This window comes from Prunus persica, chromosome G1 (genome assembly GCF_000346465.2).
Source record: "Prunus persica cultivar Lovell chromosome G1, Prunus_persica_NCBIv2, whole genome shotgun sequence".
NCBI classification, from domain to species: domain Eukaryota; kingdom Viridiplantae; phylum Streptophyta; class Magnoliopsida; order Rosales; family Rosaceae; genus Prunus; species Prunus persica.
In genome coordinates, this window is record NC_034009.1 from 17,627,572 (window position 1) to 17,649,584 (window position 22,013).

The 22,013-nt window shown below is 38.7% G+C and overlaps 4 protein-coding genes across 4 annotated transcripts; 1 reads left to right on the forward strand and 3 right to left on the reverse strand.

The window, feature by feature from the left end:
- On the forward strand, nucleotides 1,008–3,112 carry LOC109946578. Its single transcript, XM_020554861.1, has 2 exons — nucleotides 1,008–2,419; nucleotides 2,512–3,112. The coding sequence occupies exons 1-2, from the start codon at nucleotides 1,008–1,010 to the stop codon at nucleotides 3,110–3,112; spliced, it is 2,013 nt and encodes a 670-aa protein (XP_020410450.1).
- Nucleotides 7,546–8,557, reverse strand: LOC18792868 (putative CCR4-associated factor 1 homolog 8). Its single transcript, XM_007226789.2, has one exon. The coding sequence runs from the start codon at nucleotides 8,508–8,510 to the stop codon at nucleotides 7,623–7,625; it is 888 nt and encodes a 295-aa protein (XP_007226851.1). The 5' UTR covers nucleotides 8,511–8,557; the 3' UTR covers nucleotides 7,546–7,622.
- LOC18793616 (putative CCR4-associated factor 1 homolog 8) lies at nucleotides 15,958–17,054 on the reverse strand. The gene has a single exon (XM_007224771.2). It carries the CDS (start codon nucleotides 16,970–16,972, stop codon nucleotides 16,085–16,087), a length of 888 nt encoding a protein of 295 aa, XP_007224833.1. The 5' UTR covers nucleotides 16,973–17,054; the 3' UTR covers nucleotides 15,958–16,084.
- On the reverse strand, nucleotides 19,538–21,649 carry LOC18791238 (1-aminocyclopropane-1-carboxylate oxidase homolog 1). The gene is made up of 3 exons (XM_007226411.2): nucleotides 21,037–21,649; nucleotides 20,163–20,484; nucleotides 19,538–19,992 (listed from the first exon to the last, which is right to left on the reverse strand). Exons 1-3 carry the CDS (start codon nucleotides 21,570–21,572, stop codon nucleotides 19,741–19,743), a joined length of 1,110 nt encoding a protein of 369 aa, XP_007226473.1. The 5' UTR covers nucleotides 21,573–21,649; the 3' UTR covers nucleotides 19,538–19,740.

Consider the following 22,013-nt stretch of genomic DNA (forward strand, 5'->3'; position numbering starts at 1 on the left):
GAAAAGTGAGCTAGACTACCGCGTCGACGTATGGGTTCTCCAGGAAAAGTGTTTAAACAAGCTGCACATTGTTTGGTTTCCTGCTAAGAAGCACGGATACGCACGGAGACCAGCGTATCCCGTGTCGGATATGCACGGAGACACGATACGCAGAGGATACACTGAGATACACACGGGATACGTATCCGAGTCAACGGATACGGTCAATCACAAAGGGATACGCGTATCTGTTACGTATCCCAATTTGAAGATACGATTTAGGAAATAATTTCGAAAAAAAAATAGAATTTGACATAACTAGGAAGTCCTGAACAACACGGGATACCTGTTTTGTTTTGAAACTTTGAAGATCTTTTCCTAATTCCGACAGATCTTCATCTTCTTTATATAAATATATGGGCATAACCATACCACCACCCATCAATTCATCTTCTTCTTCACCAAAAAATAAAAGAAGCCTGGTTCTTCAATTTGTCTTCATCTGGTGGTCGTGGTTCAATATAAAATATGCTCTTTCTGTGTTTTTGGAGCCGTCGTCGGTATGTTCGCCTCTGTCTCTCTCTCTTTAGTGTTCTCTGGTCCAGCTTTGTATTTTGCCCTTATACACATATGTATATATATTATATTATATTTTTTACCAAGTTGCTCTGCCAGCAAGTTCACGTTCCTAGATTTCATATTATTATTATTATTAATGGCACAACTGATCTGTTAGTTAGAGGTTCTCTTATTATTAATATTATTATTATATTTCAAATTATCACATGGTATACCTACAAGTTCACATGTTCCACCTCCCTCCCTTCCACGTGACAACCAATTTGTTATAAAAAAAAAGAAAATTGTGGTTAGGTAATTAAATAATATTATATTTAATATGTTGAATTTTTTTTTTATATTCAGGAACATGAGTTATCCGGATAATAATGATCGAGATAGATGATCATGCACCATTATGAAAGTATGTTAAAAGACTTGACAAGTTAGGAAAAGGAGGAGGAAATACTATGTTTGAATGCAATTATTGTCATAATACTTACAAAGGCTCCTACTCTAGAGTCAAGTTTCATTTGTCGAAAATATCGGGCGACGGGATTGCACCTTGCAAAAAGGTTACTGATGAAGTTTTTGCAGAAACGAAAAAACTTGTGAGAGAATGTGAACACCGGTTGAAAAGTGCAGCTCCAAGACAAGTGTCTTTGCCTAATACTAGTTCTTTACTTTGTTCTTCTGTGTCTAATGTTGAGGAAAAGAAGAGAAAGGGAATGAATGGGCCCCTTGATAGAGCTTTTCAAAATGAGGCTAGAGAACAATGTGATGCTGAAGTTGCAAGAATGTTTTATACAGGTGGATTGTCCTTCCACTTGGCAAGGAATCCACATTATCGAGACTCCTATTTTCGTGCTTCTACGCTTCCAGGATATGTTCCACCAGGTTACAATGCACTAAGAACTACTCTTTTGCAACAAGAGAAGAGGCACATTGAGCGATGTTTACAACCAATCAAGAGTACATGGAGCACTAAAGGTGCAAGTGTGTGCAGCGATGGGTGGACAGATTCACAAAGAAGACCACTTGTTAACATTATGGCAACTTGTGAAAGCGGACCTATGTTCTTGAAGGGAATTAATTGTGACGGAGAATACAAGGACAAACATTGTATTGCCAACTTTCTTATCGATGCCTTTAAGGAAATTGGTTATCAAAATGTGGTTCAAGTAATCACTGACAATGCACCAGTTTGTAGAGCTGCTGGATTACTTGTTGAGGCTAGATATCCCAATATCTTTTGGACACCATGTGTGGTTCACACTCTTAATCTTGCTTTGAAGAGCATATGTTCACCAAAACCAAATGACGATTGGTATGATAAATGTAGTTGGATTTCAGAGATTGCTGCTGATGTTGGGTCCATAAAAATTTTTATTGTGAACCATAATATGAGATTGACTATGTATAAGGACCACTGCAAATTGAAGCTGCTCTCTATTGCTGAAACAAGGTTTGCGTCTACACTTGTGATGATTAGAAGATTTAAGGAAGTAAAGGAAGGTCTAGAACAAATGGTGATTAGTCCAAACTGGTCTTTATATAAAGAGGATGATGTTAGCCAAGCAAGAAGAGTGAAGGAAAAGATATTAGATGAATACTTTTTGGATGAGATTGATTATATACTTTCCTTTACAGCTTCTATATATGAGATGATTAGGATGACTGACACAGACAAACCTTCTCTTCATTTGGTTTATGAGTGGTGGGATACCATGATAGAGAAGGTGAAGACAGCTATCTATAGGAAAGAGCACAAGCAACTGCATGAAGAAAGCGACTTTTTTGATGTGGTGTATCAAATTATACTAGAGCGATGGACTAAGAGTAGCACACCATTCCATTGTTTGGCACATTCTTTAAATCCTAAGTAAGTATTATGTCCTTATTTCCTTTTAAAGTATTTAATCTACTTTTTATACTGTGATAATTTTATAAAATAATATCACACTTTACTTTTAGGTTTTATAGTCCAGAATGGCTGCAAGAGGATCTTAGTCGTGTTGCTCCACACCAAGATGCCGAGATTATAAGGGAAAGAAAAAAATGTCTTGAGAAATACTTTTTAGATGATCGGGCTAGAAGAAATATCAATGTGGAGTATGCCTCTTTTCCAATGTGCTTAGATGACTTTGGAGCTATTGATGCTATGAATGATAGGTTTCACATGGAACTAATGGTGTGGTGGATTGTTCATGGATCTTCAACACCAAATCTCCAATCCATAGCTTTGAAGCTACTTGGACAACTTTGTTCCTCCTCGTGTTGTGAAAGAAATTGGAGTACATATAGTTTCATTCACTCTTTAAGAAGAAATAAGTTAACACCCCAAAGAGCTGAAGACTTGGTATTTGTGCATAATAATCTTCGTCTTTTATCAAGGAAGAGCCCAAGCTACAAAGAACGTGTTACTCAAATGAGGGATATTGGAGGAGATGGATTTGATAACTTGGGTGAAGAAGGTGTTGGGATACTTGAAATTGCTAACCTTTCTCTAGATGAACCATCATTGGAGGTTGCTTTATTTACTGGAGAAGACATTACAAATATTGTAGTTGATTGAAATTTTTGTTTTGTTTTTTTAATTTTTCTAGAGTTTAAATTTGAATTTGATTGATGAATTTGAATTTTTATGTTAATTAAAATATGTTTTAAATTATATATATTGTTATTATTATATTTTAATATAAATTTTTAATTACCGTATCCATGACGTATCGTATCCTAGTTTTTGGAGATTTGTCGTATCCCCGTGTCGTGTCGTATCGTATCGCCGTATCCGTATCTGTGCCCGTGCTTCTTAGGTTTCCTGGAAGGTCTCCTGACAGGACCCGAACTAAATTCCGCTTTGGAATTCGAGTCGAACCCTGTGCGTGTCCGACACTTGGTGAATCTCGGGCACAATTGACCTAATTGCCCTTCTAATTGAAATTTCAACCTTGACTCCTGCCGAAAATTCGGTAGAATCTCCCCTGTAATTTGCTCAATCCCAAAATTTCCACCTGTCAGAACGAGCAAAATATCCACACAACCAACTACCAGCACTTCAATATACATGCCAAAAGTTCCAATCTCACTCTAGGGCAATATATCAGAGCAATTCTAATAGTTTACAGAGGAATGAACCTTTTTACCAACCAACACTTTTGTAACAATGAAGTGAGGAAGGCGAGATGGCCCGGTGGTGGATTTCCTGTGCACGCTAGAGCCTGGGGGCGCAAAACATTTGAAAATGTGAGTGGACAAAAATAAAGGTTCATAAAGTATCCTAAGAATATACTAACCTCCATTGTAAAAATAATTAAGTAAAACTGAATATATACTCTGTATTTGAAGTATACTAAACTCATGGCATTCACATGCTGAAATCAAGGTATTTATATATCTATATAAATATATATAAACGTATTCAAGATAAAACTTGCCTGAAAGCACTGAAATTAAAACTTGCATAAAAACACTGTACTCAAACTTGCATAAAAGCAATGTACTCAAACCTTACTTAAAAGCACTGCAATCAATTACAACTACCACTCGGATGTACCCCTGTAATTCCGTCAATTCCCCTGGCAGGTCTCGGCGACACACAGTCTATCCGAGCCGCAAACTGGCAGGATACAAGGGACTATAGTCAGCCTGATCCGCTGGCAGGTCTCGGTGACACACAGTCAACCCGAGCCGCAACCAGCAGGATACAGGGGACCGTAGTCAGCCTGATCCGCAATCCTGGCAGGTCTCGGTGACACCAAGTCACTCCGAGCTGCAAATACTGGCAGGTCTCGGGACACCAAGTCAATCCGAGCCGCAAATCCTGGCAGGTCTCGGTGACACCAAGTCAATCCGAGCCGCAAACTGGCAGGTCTTGGGACACCAAGTCAATCCGAGCCGCAAATCCTGGCAGGTCTCGGGACATCAAGTCAATCCGAGCAGCAAATCCTGGCACCCACGGTCCGAGCGATCCCGAAACTCGTGAGGCAAATGTCAAGTGCACTGACAAAACTAAGGGTAAACTGGATGTCGGTAGACATCAGCATAACTGAGGGTAATAACCATAGATGAGTACTCACGGTGGTTTAAAATATATAACATTTCTGGAAAATCTGTTGAAGAACTGAATGTTTATTAAGTCAAGAACTCTGCTATCATCAGAAAATATAAGGTTTCTAAAAAATCTGATAAATCTATGCATTTCTGTTAAATCTGAAACTGTACTGCCACTTTATCTGATATAAATCTCAAACTCTGCTTTCTGTAACTCTTTAGCATATCAACTAAGCAGCATATAAATAAGATATTTAACTTCACAAGCATACTAGGAAAAATCACAATTAATAAAACTTATTCAAGATCAAATAATAAAACTCATTTATATAAAATCATTTATGAAAGAAAGTCCACTCACTCTTGGTCCGAGCTAGCTAGACCTCCTGAAGGTCTCTCTTGAGGGCCTGCCTAGTCCCGGGTGCCTTACTCGACAAATTTGGAGAAGAATTGAGGGAGAACGAGCGACTTGAAGATCTGGTGAGCATCGTCAGTTCCGGCGTGATTTTCCGCCAGCGCAGGTCACGTCGCCGGCGGGGAAGGGTCGGGGAAGGAAGAGGACGTCTTCCCGGTCGTTTTGGTACCGGCCTCGCTCACAGTCGTGGTCGGTGGTCGGAGTTACAAGCTGAAGAAGGAGGAGGGGCGGAGAGGGAGGGAGGTCGGCGCGAGGAGAGAGAGAGAGCTGAGCAGGTTTTTATAAATCCAATTTTGAAATATTTACAGTTATGCCACTGAGACTCTTTTGACCATAACTCTCTTGCTACAACTCCGATTCGGGCCCACTACGTGTCTATGAACTCATTTCACCGTGCTTTACGCAACGGTGTAAGTAGAATTGTCAAATTCCTTCTCGATCAAAAAGTCACCTTTTTCTTAATAAAATATTCCAAGGGCGAAATTGTCTTTTCACAAAATAAAATATTCCTTAATTATGAATTTTTGGTTTGGGTTATTACATCTCCTGTACCGTTGGGCTTTAAAACGAATGATGAACTCCTTGTGAAGTACCGAAAGCATGGTCGATGCCAATATCTGGCTATATACAATCTTCAAATGAAGCAGATCAACGAACCCAGAGTTACGTTACCGGTGCATTGTTATCTTGACAAATATGTGGATACTTATGTTCCAAGTTTACTCTTAATCAAGGATATTAGGGCACAAGAACTTAGAAGAATATCATGTGTATTTCCCTTATGCCGTGGAAGAAACTAATTTTGAAGAAGTAGTGTCACCTTGTTTTTGTGTTTTTCGTTTTTTGGAGTTGCATTTGAGAAATGTTTTAATGGTTGGGTTGATTAATTTTATTACAGATGCACTATTAATTTTATGTTTTTAATTGTTTTCAACATTTTAAATAAATCTTTTATGTTCTAGACCATTGTCACAGGTGAGTGATCATCAAACCCTAAGAAAGTGACAAAATCTTTAGCTTGGACTTCGTTGCAACCAGAAGTTAAGTACAAGAATACGAATGGAAACATTGAATAGGCCCGACTCTGGTTTGTGGAGAACCCATACAATTCCATGATAGCTAGGGAAGTAACACCTCTAAATTCAGGCTATCAGTTCACATGAAGGGGTTTCCGTACAAACACAACTTCGCCTCTAAATTCCGAAATCTAAAGGTCCAAAGTGAAAACACATAAAACCTCATGTTTGTGTTGTTAACCTTAAACTAAACTTAATTTGTAGCATTGGATCTATGAATGAAATAAGTAGAACGTTCCATACACCATGACATTCCAAATCTGCAAAAAGTTTTAAATATGGTTCTAGTTCCACAGTACAGTAGAAAGATGAGTACTAAGATTATTTGTGTTTTGAACACATTTGTTACCATCTACTCCATTGAAGAATGAAGATAGCAAACACATGAACCCATGTCTGTATGTATGTGCGCATGTAGAAATTTTTTTCTGCAAGTACAGATACTTACATTAACAGTTCGCATTTGATGCCAATCCGCAAGAACTTTTTGCCTCGAGTGCCAAGGAAGACCAAAAAGATTTTAGTGAATAATTAAACGAGAATAGGACATTTATATACGTCCATCAAGAGCAACATTAAGGCTTAGACAATTAAATCCATAAAACAGAAGAACAATGCACAGGCAAATACTACAAATTCAGGAGGCTTCCACACTTTTATGTAGTTGACCCAAAAAAAAAAATACATAGCCAGGGTACTATAACATTAAGAAAAGAAATGAATGAATTCAAAGCATAGCAGAACAAACAGAGGAAAATTTGAAAAGAAAATTGTGAATACCAACTGATTTCTTGCCCAACATTCTGTTTGTACCCAATTTTGGTCGACGGGCCAAAAATGGTCTCAGGTTTTAAAAAGATATTTTAAAATAAAGCCAGGCCCATTAGCATTTGTTTCCTCAAACAATATTTCTATTCTCAATGTGAATGATACAATGCTATTATTCATTAATCAGATATGATTTCAAAAAACTCTTAATTTCCATGAAGGGAAAAAAAGCAAGCAGAAAGCATACCAGCAAAATTCAAATATGCAAGGTGGTGTGCAATGGAAAGAAAGATAAAACATCTAGCAGCAGATTATGGCAAGAAACAGATTATCATGGGATTAAAATACTATGGATGTTCAGAAAATGGTGGAAAGAAAGGCGAAAAAGTAGTTGTAGAAAATAGTTTGTTTATACAAAATGATTGGTGTTTACATTTTGCGGAGAGGGGAAGGGGGATCAAGGGAAATTCTCTACAACTAAAGACCTAAAGACAGAACATTAAAGAGACTTGCAATTCCAAGGTCACATTCTTCATATTCAAAACAAGAGCTTAAGATTCAAGTTTCTTGTATCCGAGTCAGAAACTAGGTCAAATATAACCCATTTACTTTGGCAATAAAAAGAAATAAAGTAGGAAATTTTGACAGAAATTAAAGAATTGTATTATAATCTTTTGCTGTAAAAAATGTTGTACATACAAAATGAATAAGGATCAGCCAGCTAGTCACTTGACTGTTCACCAACTCCAAAAAATCAGAATTTACAAAACTAACTACATGTGTACATAAGTGGGAAGAAAAGGACTATGAATGAGACCAGCACCGTAGACACGAGGTGCTGCAACAGGAAAGCAAGGGCGACGGAGGATCACAGGAGCGGGCTGCCAATATCTTACGATTGTTGGGCTAATTCCATATAAGCAGCCTTGAGACATCCCAGCCACAGACCTAAACGTTGCGTTCATCTTGGAGAACACAGCGGCAGTCAACAAACTGTCCGAACCCGCTTGGTGAGCTTCACCGGAACGCTCCACATCAAGAAGCTTGGCCACCCTTGCCAATCCAATTTCACCGCCAAAGAATCCCCGGCAGTAGCGAGCCATGAATTTGACATCATAAATGGTGCCAAAAACTACACCAAGAGCCTTAGCAAACATCACCACTGAATCGGGCAGAGGCTTTTGGGTCAAGAGCTTGAGCAAATAGGCCAGGTCATAAAGGCCATGAAAGCAAACCCATGTCAAATCATGCAACCCTCTGTGGATTCTAAGGACACGCAGAAACCCGAACACAAACTCCGCAACAGAAATCCCAAATTGCCCAAGTCTCGCAAAATCAAGACCGTTCCTTTTGAGTAGAGAAATGGAAGCGACAACATGAGGGTCAGATTTCTCATTGAACCCAGACAAGTGGAATTCCCAAGTTCCCCCAATGTTGCCATGGGCGTCGGACAGAGTGAATCCCAACTGGAGCAATTTGAGGGATTCAACATTGAATTTTACATCTTCATAACGTTGATCTTCGAGTGCGTCTCGGGGAGTGTCTCGAAGAAAGCCTGGAAATTCGGTATCGAAAGAGATGACGGGGAAGCGGTGCAGGCAGTGATCGAATTGAGACAATTCTTGATGGAAGTTGTGGGCCCAAACTCCTCTGATCTTCATGACTAGCAGTGTGAGAACAAAGAGCACAGAGCAGAGAGCAGAAAGCGAGCACAGAGTAGAGAGAAGAAAGCAGAGAACAACAGAGAGAGAGAGAGAGAGAGAGAGAGAGAGAGAGAGAGAGAGAGATGGGTTTGAAATTGAAAATGAAATTGAAGGGAAGAGAAGGTTATAGGATTTCATTCCTAAAGCTATAAGGATATCATTCCTAAAGCCATTAGGATTTCTTTCCTGAAGCTATTAGGAAACCCAACTCTGCTTTAACGCGGTTTAACTTACCGTTGCAAATGCTAACCCTAAGTTGGTTTCAAAAGAAGCGTTAATTTACTAAAATACCCCTAATGTGAATTTTGCCTAGAAAATAAAAGTAAGAAAAAGAACAACCTGTAATTAATTTGGAACGAAGGCAGCCAGCGTGAGCTCGTCTCCTCCATCTTCTTCATCATCTACCATTCTCTCTCTCTCTCTCTCTCTCTCTCTCTCTCTCTCTCTCTCTCTCTCTCTCTCTGTTTTCTTGGACAAAACGACTTCACTTTGACAAGCAAATGACTTTTCCTTTCCAATTCTATGGGCCTTTTTTTTTGTTGGGGTCCAATTCTATGGGGTTTTTTTTGGGCATTATGTCCAACAAATTCTTTTCATAATTTTCCTAATTAAAAATCAATCAGAGAATTTAATTTTATAGCCATATTGAAACACGAGTTTAAAACTGTACATTTCAATACTATTCCATGCTGTAGTAACAATAGAAAAGGGAAGATTCAACTTCTCTTCTAATCTAGTGGATTCCGATTACTTAATTACCTCTCCGAATCTAGTTTTCGAATGCAACCCGATTCTTACGAGCCTTAAAGTTAAGCTTTGAACTCATTGTATGATTTGGTTAAAATTTTGAGGAGATTAGATTAGTAAAGACACCGGATCGGAAAGTGGTAAGTTTCTTCTCTTCAAATACAAACCAACCTATTATCACTGCGCATTAGAATATGTACCCGGCTGCCAGGCTCGTCCATTACGCATTACCTTGTTCTGTTGTACAAGTTACAACTGAGTCACTATGAACTCACCCGCCACCTTCTCATCATCACGCAGGGACAGCAGCTGCTCAATCTCTCTGGGTCGATTAGATGAACTTCGGAAAACTTCTGTCATCCGCTGCTTGGCGTCCTTGATGGTGATCTTGTTGTCTACAAAAGAAATTTCAAGAAACAATTACTCATCCGTATGATTATAATATTGCATCCATTACTCTATCCAGATGAGATGACCCCAGAAATTTAAAACGAAAATTGAACCCCTAAACAGCTTATGCTCTTAGATCGTGAAGAAGCGCAGAAGAATCAAGGGAGAAATGTAGGCAAAGAGAAGAAGAAGGAAAAAGAAAACGAAAGAGAGGACATACGGAGATCTAGGCTCGACGACGGCGACGACGACTTCACGACTTCACGGCCATAGAGACAGACACACAGAAGAAGCAGCTATAGATATCAAATTTCTGACTCTGAGAACGCAACTGAAAGCAATTACAAAGTCTAATAGACAACTCACATCATCCGTGTACACAATCAAGACACTTCTTAATGCTCTTAGTGCAGAAAGCTTCGAACTTGTAAGCAACGCCATTGAGTTTGCAGCCTTCATGTGATTTAACATGTTTAAGATAAAAAAAAGTATGAATCTTTTCCGGTTATAAAAAGATCAGCATCATCTTTATGTTGGTAAATCTGAAAAACATTTGATTCTATAAGGAGCTGTGAGAGTTCTTTGAATGGTCCAGCACTGACTTCACAGCCTTCAAGCTCTCCTTCTAGATGATAATAAAGATCACTAAGTATCAAATAGTTTGCCACCTTCCCTGCACTGGAAAAAGATAATATATTCTTCATATGCAGCCAAATGCATAATATGTGTTATTTATTGCTTCCATTTCAACATACTCTTATGAGAGATACACATTTTTTTTTTTTTTTTTTTTTTTTTTTTGAGAATAGAGAAACATATGAAATATACATTGACTTAAAGAGCCATCATTTTTAGCCTAAATCGTATTTTGCATTAAAAACCAATTTTTCATATTTTGATTTGGTGAGAATTTGATTTTCTAGTACTTTTATTTGAATCCAAAAGGAGGTACTTCCTTATTTACATTGTAAACTTAAGTAAATAGAGTAATATAAAAATAAATGAAAGTAAAAGGACAGAGACACTTACATCTAAGGTCCTTATTCAATCAATGATGACAATGGAAAGCACCATGGCATAACTTCTAGTGCCTCACTCTGCGCACCATAATTGATGAACTGAGAAAATCGAGCTAAAATGATTTGTTCAGCAGCCATCTGTTAGTGTTATAGTTCCAACACAAACAGATGAATACGATCAAGTGAATAAGATACTCTCAAACTTCTCCCAAGTCATCAGGGATGGTGACCACCTTCTTTTTATGCTCGTCTGCACTTTCATCTTGACCGTTGTCTATGTACTTTTGTTTTCTGCGAAATTTGCTCCATATTTAAGAACTCAGAGTTCGATAGAGCTCGATATAAAAGTACAATCTTTGTGATCCAATTATTATCTGCAAGGTTTTGAACTATGCTAGTTATACAAATATCATCAAATACAGATCTCACACACTCAGGAACCTCCTGCGGTTTTAACAATGCACACTGATGAAGCCTTTCCAAACCAGCACTACCTCACCTCAAGAGAAAAGCAGAATTACACATTTCAGAAAACACAAAAGACAATTCCTAACTACTTGCTGCTAATATACACACACAGTTTATACCTTGCAAGCACTCAAAAAAATTGCCTCTTTGCATGCTCATGCTCAGGAAGGTAGTACCCATAAGCATAAGTATGTTTACACCATAATCAACCAAGCATGTCTAGCATCAAAACGACTAGCACCAAGGCAGACACGCCTTCCTCCTTGCAGAAGAAAGAGACTCTTCCGAAGCGGCGGCCACCTGCCGAAGCTCCCGACTACCAAAGCTCCCAACTGCTGAACCTAATCTCCAAAGACACGTGTCACCACCAGAGCAACTTGCACAAAGTCCCACATCGAAACTTTGTGCAAACCTCCCACTTTCACTTCCCTATAAATAGGTAGCAATATCCTAGTAAATGGGGTAACTACTTTCTCACTTTTACTATTACTTTGCCAAATTTACCACTCTTAGCTGACTTAAGCATCGGAGAGCCTTCGGCTGGCACCACACCGATGTCCGAAGCTTAATGACTGCTTCTCCTACTTTGTCTTCTGCAGGCTCTTCCCTTACCAAAGGTCCTTACCTTCTCCCCTGTTGAAGACTACCTACTTCTCTTTAAGTTGACCCCCTCCCAAAAAGAGCATCAACAAAGTCCATTTCAGCACTCTCCTACACTCAACAATCTACTAACATGGAAGACAGAGGCAAAACAAAATTTGTCAGCATTCCATGGCTAAGCAAATCTAATCTGATCTTATAGCTACACTGTGCACTATAATTCCTTTCATATATTTAAAGGAAAATAAATTTTTAGATATCTAACAAAAATTACGGTAGTTCACCACCTGCCAGGTATCATTATGAACTTGAGCTGAGACTCAGGTCCTCGCTGTATGTCACTAAGCTTCTCCATCTGAGAAAAAAATACCCAGGATATGAATAAAGTTAATACAGAGTACTATTCCATGATAGCTAGGGAAGTAACACCTCTAAATTCAGGCTATCAGTTCACATGAAGGGGTTTCCGTACAAACACAACTACACCTCTAAATTCTGAAATCTAAAGGTAAACCTCATGTTCGTGTTGTTAACCTTAAACTAAACTTAATTTGTAGCATTGGATCTATGAATGAAATAAGTAGAACGTTCCATACACCATGACATTCCAAATCTGCAAAAAGTTTTAAATATGGTTCTAGTTCCACAGTACAGTAGAAAGATGAGTACTAAGATTATTTGTGTTTTGAACACATTTGTTACCATCTACTCCATTGAAGAATGAAGATAGCAAACACATGAACCCATGTCTGTGTGTAGGTGCGCATGTAGAATTTTTTTTTTTCTGCAAGTACAGATACATTAACAGTTTGCATTTGATGCAAATCCGCAAGAACTTTTCGCCTCGACTCCCAAGGAAGACCGAAAAGATTTTAGTGAATAATTAAACGAGAATAGGACATTTGTATAGGTCCATCAAGAGCAACATTAAGGCTTAGACAATTAAATCCATAAAACAGAAGAACAATGCACAGGCAAATACTACAAATTCAGGAGGCTTCCACACTTTTATGTAGTTGACCCAAACAAAAAAATACATAGCTAGAAAAGAAATGAATGAATTCAAAGCATAGCAGAACAAACAGACGAAATTTTGAAAAGAGAATTGTGAATACCAACTGATTTCTTGCCCGACATTCATACTAATGAGTGTATCTCTCCAGAGAATGCTTTGCCATTTCTCTTCTTCTCTCAGTTTCATCTACAAAGCCTGCAGTTTTAAGTTTTCACCTATACGCACAAGAATTTATCTCACAAAAACTCTTCGGCCTGTAACAATCTGGGATAGATAACCGACGTTATTTGTTTCAAGGACTTCACAGATGATTTGAGGAAAGCATGTCTCTCCGTCGCTACAAAATATATCTAGGAGAAAGCATGGCATTTACCTGTTGTTAAAAGTTCTTTGAAAAATCCTCCTAACTCCCTAACACAGGTCATATGCCACATATTTGTAGAACACAAAGTTCCATGTGCAAGGCCATCTCCATTATTTGTAGCAATAAACAACAGATAGTCTGCACTTCCATTTGAATCTCATTTGATCTTTAATCCCCACACAGCTCTGTAGCAATGGTAATTGCTTGATCCTGAATCAGAGATAACATATCAACCTCAAAAATGAAAGTCACCTCGACACTTAATTTTCAGTATTTTGAAGACCAGAAACTTTTTGCATAATGAAACAAATCAAAGCCACACCTTGGGACATCTCAAGATCTTAAAAGATTAGCCAAAAAAAAATAATAATTAAAGAATAAAAATTGTCATGTTACCTGTGAGCCATGTAAGATTTCAGGCATTGGAAGCTCAGGAAAATGGCCAAGATCAACAAACTCCACCTCCTCTGCCCTTCTAGCAGCACCCTCAGCTTGTAAACAGAGGAACTTCAAAAGAAGAAAAGTAATTTTGTAGATCTGAAGGACATTAGTGTCGGATAAGTATGACTGAGATACACTATTTTCAGTTGATTGAATTTTAATAGCCAGTGCAGTTGTGGTAGAAACGGCAGAGAATTTTGGTTTTGACACACAACTGAATGGTGAAAGAGCAAACCATCCTCTTCTACTGTCGACAAATGATGGTTTCTTGCAGCCATTGAATTCCTCTTTAAGGATAGGAAGACATACAAGAGGAGCATTAAGACTCGAAGATTCTCCAAGGTGTTGAGTTCCCCGTAAGATACAGGCCAAAAGATGGATACTTTTCTCTCTCAGCTGGGAGTCCATTTCTTTCATGGCCTTAACCCATGAATTCCAATGTTTTGCTAGCACGCACATCAGAATGAGAGTGTGCTCAGTTTCTTTAAAGATCAGTAAGAGAAGTTTCTCTGCTGAGCCTGAGGTCTTTTCTTGTCATGACCATCAGATGGGAAGACTGGAGCACTCAGATAGTAAAAAATCATATAGGCTTTCTCTGAAAAGAAGTGAGGTATTACATTCTCCACAACATCAGAACAAGCAGAACTGTCTCGTAAAGACTGAACCATATCTGTGATGACTGCCAAACCAAGTCCCCAAATTTGCTGAGGCTTCTCAATTTTTTCAGTTGAGTTTGGATTTCTCTTATTAATACAAACGTAAGAAGACCTACCGTCCAAGTAGCAAACAAGAGTCTGAGAGACGAGAGAAATCTATAATTAATAAGCATTTCGGCACCATGCCTCACACGGGCAACAGTAAAAAAGAACTTCATTATAATGGGCACAGATTCAAGAGAGTTCTTATCTTGAAGCTTCAGAATAACATGCTGAAGCTGGAGGTGATTTTGTATAATGAGGAACCAAGTGTTGGGAGTTAAGAATTTCTCAGTATCAAGTCCATTGCATTTATGGAGAGGGTCCCATGCTCAGCAGTAGCAATACAGTTACAGAGAATAGGTAGTAGACCAAGACTCACATTAGATATTTTAGCCAGGTCTCAACAGATATCATATCTCTTGCCCCAACCAAATGTGACTTATGACAACTAAACTCCACTGCTGAGAGAAGCAACATAAGCAAGAGCTGCCAGAACCTGATGTTTTTAGTACAAGAATGCAAACAGACAAAGACAGACTTTTATGCGCATACATCATAAGATAGAGAAGCAACTCTGTTTAGATCATGTGATTTCTTCCAACACAATATTGGGGCCTTCACTATATGTTAAAACCTCAACAACTCAGTTTTTCGTATCATATTCTTGATTAGATGGAATGCAATGACTTCGTCACACTCATTAGAAAATTATTACAGCTGTATTTCAAAATAAAATCAGTATTCTTCTGGTACAATTAAATGCTTATACCATTCATACCCCAGTTTTGACGATAGGAAACTTGATATATCATGAGAGTTTTATTCTAGCTCTAGGTCCTAGTGTTTTTGCTTCATTCTTCAGCACCCTAATTAGACATGGCAAGGTGCAGCACAGTGTTCATCAACTGAGCTATCACTAATACTGCTTAACTTTCAAAAACTTTGAAATGAGAAATCAGATATTTGAAATATTAGACATCAACAATTTTTTTAAACTAAAATTAGCTTTAAAGTATTTTAAACCATAAAAAGCAGCTATAGATATCAAATTTCTGACTCTGAGAACGCAACTGAAAGCAATTCCAAAGTCTAAGAGACAACTCACATCATCCGTGTACACAATCAAGACACTTCTTAATGCTCTTAGTGCAGAAAGCTTCGAACTTGTAAGCAACGCCATTGAGTTTGCAGCCTTCATGTGATTCAACACGTTTAAGATCAAACAAGTATGCATCTTTTCCGGTTATAAAAAGATCAGCATCATCTTCATGTTGGTAAATCTGAAAAACATTTGATTCTATAAGGAGCTGAGAGAGTTCTTTGAATGGTCCAGCACTGACTTCACGGCCTTCAAGCTCTCTTTCTAGATGATAATAAAGATCACTGAGTATCAAATAGTTTGGCACCTTCCCTGCACTGGAAAAAGATAATATATTCTTCATATGCAGCCAAATGCATAATATGTGTCATTTATTGCTTCCATTTCAACATACTCTTATGAGAATAGAGATACACATGTTATTCTTTTGAGAATAGAGAAACACATGTTTTTAAAAGAGTATTAAGTGAAACAGAACATACGAGTCACGACAGATCATAACCCTATGCAAATTGAATCCACCCAAACTTTGGCAATAAAAATAAATAAAGAAGGAAATTTTGGCAGAAATTAAAGAATTGTATTATAATCTTTGGTATAAAAAATGTTGTACATACAAAATGAATACGGATCAGCCAGCTAGTCACTTGACTGTTCACCAACTCCAAAAAATCAGAATTTACAAAACTAACTACATGTGTACATAAGTGGGAAGAATAGGACTATGAATGAGACGAGCACCGTAGACACGAGGTGCTGCAACAGGAAAGCAAGGGCGACGGAGGATCACAGGAGCGGGCTGCCAATATCGCACGATTGTTGGGCTAATTCCATACAAACAGCCCTGAGACATCCCAGCCACAGACCTAAACGTTGCGTTCATCTTGGAGAACACAGCGGCAGTCAACAAACTGTCCGAACCCGCTTGATGAGCTTCACCGGAACGCTCCACATCAAGAAGCTTGGCCACCCTTGCCAATCCAATTTCACCGCCAAAGAATCCCCGGCAGTAGCGAGCCATGAATTTGACATCATAAATGGTGCCAAAAACTACACCAAGAGCCTTAGCAAACATCACCACTGAATCGGGCAGAGGCTTTTGGGTCAAGAGCTTGAGCAAATAGGCCAGGTCATAAAGGCCATGAAAGCAAACCCATGTCAAATCATGCAACCCTCTGTGGATTCTAAGGACACGCAGAAACCCGAACACAAACTCCGCAACAGAAATCCCAAATTGCCCAAGTCTCGCAAAATCAAGACCGTTCCTTTTGAGTAGAGAAATGGAAGCGACAACATGAGGGTCAGATTTCTCATTGAACCCAGACAAGTGGAATTCCCAAGTTCCCCCAATGTTGCCATGGGCGTCGGACAGAGTGAATCCCAACTGGAGCAATTTGAGGGATTCAACATTGAATTTTACATCTTCATAACGTTGATCTTCGAGTGCGTCTCGGGGAGTGTCTCGAAGAAAGCCTGGAAATTCGGTATCGAAAGAGATGACGGGGAAGCGGTGCAGGCAGTGATCGAATTGAGACAATTCTTGATGGAAGTTGTGGGCCCAAACTCCTCTGATCTTCATGACTAGCAGTGTGAGAACAAAGAGCACAGAGTAGAGAGCAGAAAGCGAGCACAGAGTAGAGAGAAGAAAGCAGAGAACAACAGAGAGAGAGAGAGAGAGAGAGAGAGAGAGAGAGAGAGAGAGATGGGTTTGAAATTGAAAATGAAATTGAAGGGAAGAGAATGTATTTATAGGATTTCATTCCTAAAGCTATTAGGATATCATTCCTAAAGCTATTAGGAAACCCAACTCTGCTTTAACGCGGTTTAACTTACCGTTGCAAATGCTAACCCTAAGCTGGTTTCAAAAGAAGCGTTAATTTACTAAAATACCCCTAATGTGAATTTTGCCTAAAAAATAAAAGTAAGAAAAAGAACAACCTGTAATTAATTTGGAACGAAGGCAGCCAGCGTGAGCTCGTCTCCTCCATCTTCTTCTTCATCTACCATTCTCTCTCTCTCTCTCTCTCTCTCTGTTTTCTTGGACAAAACGACTTCACTTTGACAAGCAAATGACTTTACCTTTCCAATTCTATGGGCCTTCTTTTTTGTTGGGGTCCAATTCTATGGGCTTTTTTTTGGGCATTATTTCCAACAAATTCTTTTCATAATTTTCCTTATTAAAAAAATTATCGGGAACAAATCAATCAGAGAATTTAATTTTATAGCCATATTGAAACACGAGTTTAAAACTGTACATTTCATTACTATTTCATTCTATAGTAACAATAGAAAAGGGAAGATTCAACTTCTCTCCTAATCTTGTTTCTTCGTGTATTCCGATTACTTAATTACATTTCTTTTTATCACATGAGGATATATATTTTTTGTGATATATGGCTTGTGAACAGTGACCGGTTTGGTTAGGTAAACCGGTCAATTTCAAAACATCAAATTATAAATTGGATCCGATCAACCGGTTTGGTTTAGGTTGAAACCGAAATTAAATTAAAAAAAGGGACCAAAACAACCCGACCAATTTGGTTCGCCCAGTTTGTTGGGTTCTCGGTCTAAATGTCCACCCTTAATTTATACTTATAGAGAGAGAGAGAGAGAGAGAGAGAGAGAGAGAGAGAGAGAGAGAGAGAGACCCGAATTGATATCTCTTGGAAAGTGGATGACCAAGAGAGAGAGAGGGATTTGACAAAGATTTAATTTAGAGAAATGTGAGTAGATTTTGAAGGGTTTACCCATTTTCTCTTTCATCTTATCTCATGAGGGTATATCCTTTTAATAATATATGGCTTGTGAACAGCGATCGGTCTGGTTTGGGTTAATCAGTTGTTGAGACCCAAAAAATCCATGGTTGGGCCTAAATAAATTATCAGCCCAAAACGACACTCTATTAAGAAAAACGGAGTACACGAAAACTTGCCACATGCGAATTGCAGTTCACGTGTCATGCTAAATAAATAATTCATCATGCTAAGATATACCGGCTCTACAAAGCCCATGCCAAAATTAAACATTGCAGCCTTTCCCAAGGGCGATAAAATTAAAACATGCCGAGCGACATGCCATGCCAAGCACGAAATCATTATTTCACACCCAACTACACTACCTAGTCCAAAGCAACTCGTGGAACACTTATATCAAATTAATGAAGCAAGCTGTCATCCATGCCAAAGCCGAATACTTCAACTCTAAGCGTAGCTCTGTCAACCTGTCATAAACCATCTTCGGCGACCCACCACAAGCTTTGGCACCCACCGACCCCTTATATCCCCTTATATCAACTGAGCATACCGGGCACTAGAGGACCAGCGCGCGGACAAACCTATAACCTGCTGAAGATAGTACACTTTTGATAAACCTTAGGTACCAATGACTGCATTCTCATCTATCAAAGAGACCTTCCTTCGATGTAGCAGTAGCCTACTGAAGGTAATTGCCAAAGCTCCCAAACTACAGAACCTAGAACCACAGACACGTGTCATCACCACAACAACTTGCACACGTGGAAAATAAGACGCAATCGGTAGGGGAGTATTCGACACCCCTTACTGCCGAACGCAACACAAGACCTCTTACCCATCCTTTCTTGCTGGGACACGTGGAGCCACCACAGGCAATATCAAGAGTCCTACATTGAAGTTTCACTCAAAATCCACACCTCCCAAGACTTACAAATGAGGGCACAAGTCCCAAAAAGGAGGTAACTGAGACTTTCGTTTATTCAGCCATTACTCTGTCCAGATTACTACACACTCCGTACTTATTCTTACTTAAGCATCGGAGAGCCTTCAGTCGGTACCACACCAGTGCCCAAGGGCTTACCGAGCGTTTTCTATCTTGCAGATTGATTGCTCTACTGAAGCCGAGAAGGTGCCAAAGGTCAAAACATCACTAAGTTGGGCTCAAAAGTGCTGAACCATTTTTTAGCATCAACATCTATCATAGTTGGTTGGAATCTCATTTGGATTGGTAGTTACCATTTTTGTTGCTGGTAAAGCTTAAATTTATAGTGGATATCAGACTAAACACATATGATTCAGATCAGAAGTGTATATTTTTGCAAAGAATATAACTTTGCAATGAGCACAAGACATAAAAAAGAACTCCAAATATTCCCAATACACTTTTGCAATGAGCAGGCCAAGACATCTATGTTAATTACTTTGACATATGTCCTGCATCAGGCATGTACAAACAATCCACTTTTGCTGGCAAACATGACTTAACAACTGCATGAACATTATTGCCTAACCACAACAGAGAGATTTTATGAAAATTTAAAGAAGAGGCTGACAAATATTTGTTCACGGCGGTACTGCTCCTCAATCTCCAAGTTCAAAGCTCAAAATGAGTCAAGGCAGAGGTCCCATCAAGGCCTTTTTCATTGAAGTGGGCATTATATTCCCTTATAGTTGTATCCCTGTACTTTGGAGGGTTGTCTTCTGACAATAGTTCTTTGATAGGTCCATAGAGTCTCTCCAATGGTTGCATACCTGTGGTAAAGAAACTTGCAACCGATACTCTTGGACCTACACGGTTCGCCAGTACCCTGTGCTCTACGCTCTTGAATCTTTCATTTGATATAAGCTGCAACCCAACTCAACCAATGAGGAAACCCGATGGAAGAATTTGAGACATATTCTAGTACAGTAATAGTATATACTACTACAGCCTACTCCCTTTTAAGTAGTATAAATAACATCTCCCTTTCAATTAAAGAAAACAAAATGAAGAAGAAGAAGAATAGTTGTACTTACCTGTAGAAGATCTCCAATGTTAACTACTAGAGCCCCAGGAACAGGAGGTACATCAATCCACTTGTTCTGATGAAGAACTTGGAGACCGCCAATATGATCTTGCAGAAGGACTGTGATAAAGTCACTGTCAGCGTGCTTGCTTGTCCCCAGAGTTAACTCTGGCTGTGGACATGAGGGATAGTAATGGCCTACAAGCACAAGCCCTAAACTACAATCTATGTCATTCAAGTGACTTGGTTTTAGTCCAAGAGCCTCCGAAAGCAACTCGAACAACAACTTCCCCAGTTTCATTACTTGCTTGGAGTACTCAATAAGTATGTCTCTACAAATGTCAAAACACAGAAAAGCACATGAAGTTGTCATATATATATATGATTCAATTAAAAATTGTAGAGCCAGGCATTTAACCAAAATGGTGAGCTGAATGGCTTTTGATTTATGTTTAGAAAAGGCAAAGGGCCTACTGTCAGATGTCACCTACTTACTCATGTATAAACCTTTGAAAAGGCAAAGGGCCTACTTACTCATGTTTGGGACATTCTACCCCTCCCGGACACGATACAGCTTCGTCACAGGCCATAACAAATAAGGAACTAGGCCTGCTCTAATACCACTTGTCATGGGCTAGCTAGGTGCTTGCTACTCAGCACAAAAATACCATTTGTTTGGTGATGCTGTCTACCCATATATATAAAACCCAGATGGGTGATTCGTATCCGAAGTGAGATCAATGTACATCAAACTTATCATTAAGTTGGACAAATCATATCATCTAATTAACTCATCCAGAAGGTTGGAATCTGAATCAAATTAATTAATACCATCATAAACTTTCTAATGATAGCAGAGAATTATAAGTTTCCTTGTCATATACCTGAATACTTCTGGCATGTCTTCTGCCTTAGTAGGATTAGGAGCCATGTAGCACATAAAAGTATCCCTCCAATTACACGCTGGTGCTCTGTGTAGATCAAAGTTGCTATTGTAGACCACAGGTTTGAAGTGATCACGAGTGTAAAACTGTTTCTTCACTTGAGTGTCTTGCTCATAAAACCCACGTACCCCATCCTTTATCTCCTCCAAAACATCAATAGGTATTCCGTGATTCACAATTTGAAAAAATCCCCAAGTCTCTGATGCCTCTCCAACTTTTGTAACAATCTCCTTGCGTTTCGTTGGTCTACCGAACTCAAGGCCTTCAAGGTCTATGACTGGAACGCTAAACTGGGTGGCTTCTGAATCAAAGTTGTTGATGGAGTACTGATCTGGTGGTTGATGAAAAATTCTAGGAACCACAGTGATCCCAGCATCAACAAGACCTTTAACACCTTCCTTGGTGTCATCAAAAGCTTTTAGTTCACTTTTTCTGTCATAATTGGTTGGAACCTCATTTGCATTGGTACCTACCATCTTGACTGCTAAATCTTAATGTTCTAGTGGAATCAGATCAGAAGTGTATCTTTTACAATGAGCGAAGTGGGAAGAAAACAATATTTTGGCCAAAGTACTTTAAATATATTAGCAGAGTTGTGTTTTTCACATTAATATATTCATTTTGGGTTAACAATTCAGAGTACAGACAGATAATATTATACAATTCACATTAATATATTCATTTTGGGTTAACAATTCCGAGTAGAGTCAGATAATATTATACAATTCAACTTTCGTAAACGGAAATATGATGTTGATTATAAAAATTTAGTAACAGGTCTACGTTTGATCCTAATAACTTCAATTCTTCAAGTTTCCATAGTAGTAAAGCACTCGTATTCGTATATTATAAACAGGTGTAGACAAATAATGCTCAGAATTGTGCTTTTGTTAAAGAAAAAAAATTCTGCTTTTGTT

Excerpts from the sequence above, each read along its gene's own strand:
- LOC109946578 (XM_020554861.1), top strand. The coding sequence starts at position 1,008 with ATGTTTGAATGCAATTATTGTCATAATACTTACAAAGGCTCCTACTCT. Across the intron at positions 2,420-2,511 it reads GCACATTCTTTAAATCCTAA|GTTTTATAGTCCAGAATGGC; the intron begins GTAAGTATTATG and ends CTTTACTTTTAG.
- LOC18792868 (XM_007226789.2), bottom strand. The coding sequence starts at position 8,510 with ATGAAGATCAGAGGAGTTTGGGCCCACAACTTCCATCAAGAATTGTCT.
- LOC18793616 (XM_007224771.2), bottom strand. The coding sequence starts at position 16,972 with ATGAAGATCAGAGGAGTTTGGGCCCACAACTTCCATCAAGAATTGTCT.
- LOC18791238 (XM_007226411.2), bottom strand. The coding sequence starts at position 21,572 with ATGGTAGGTACCAATGCAAATGAGGTTCCAACCAATTATGACAGAAAA. Across the intron at positions 20,485-21,036 it reads GACATGCCAGAAGTATTCAG|AGACATACTTATTGAGTACT; the intron begins GTATATGACAAG and ends TGACATTTGTAG. Across the intron at positions 19,993-20,162 it reads ACATTGGAGATCTTCTACAG|CTTATATCAAATGAAAGATT; the intron begins GTAAGTACAACT and ends GTTGGGTTGCAG.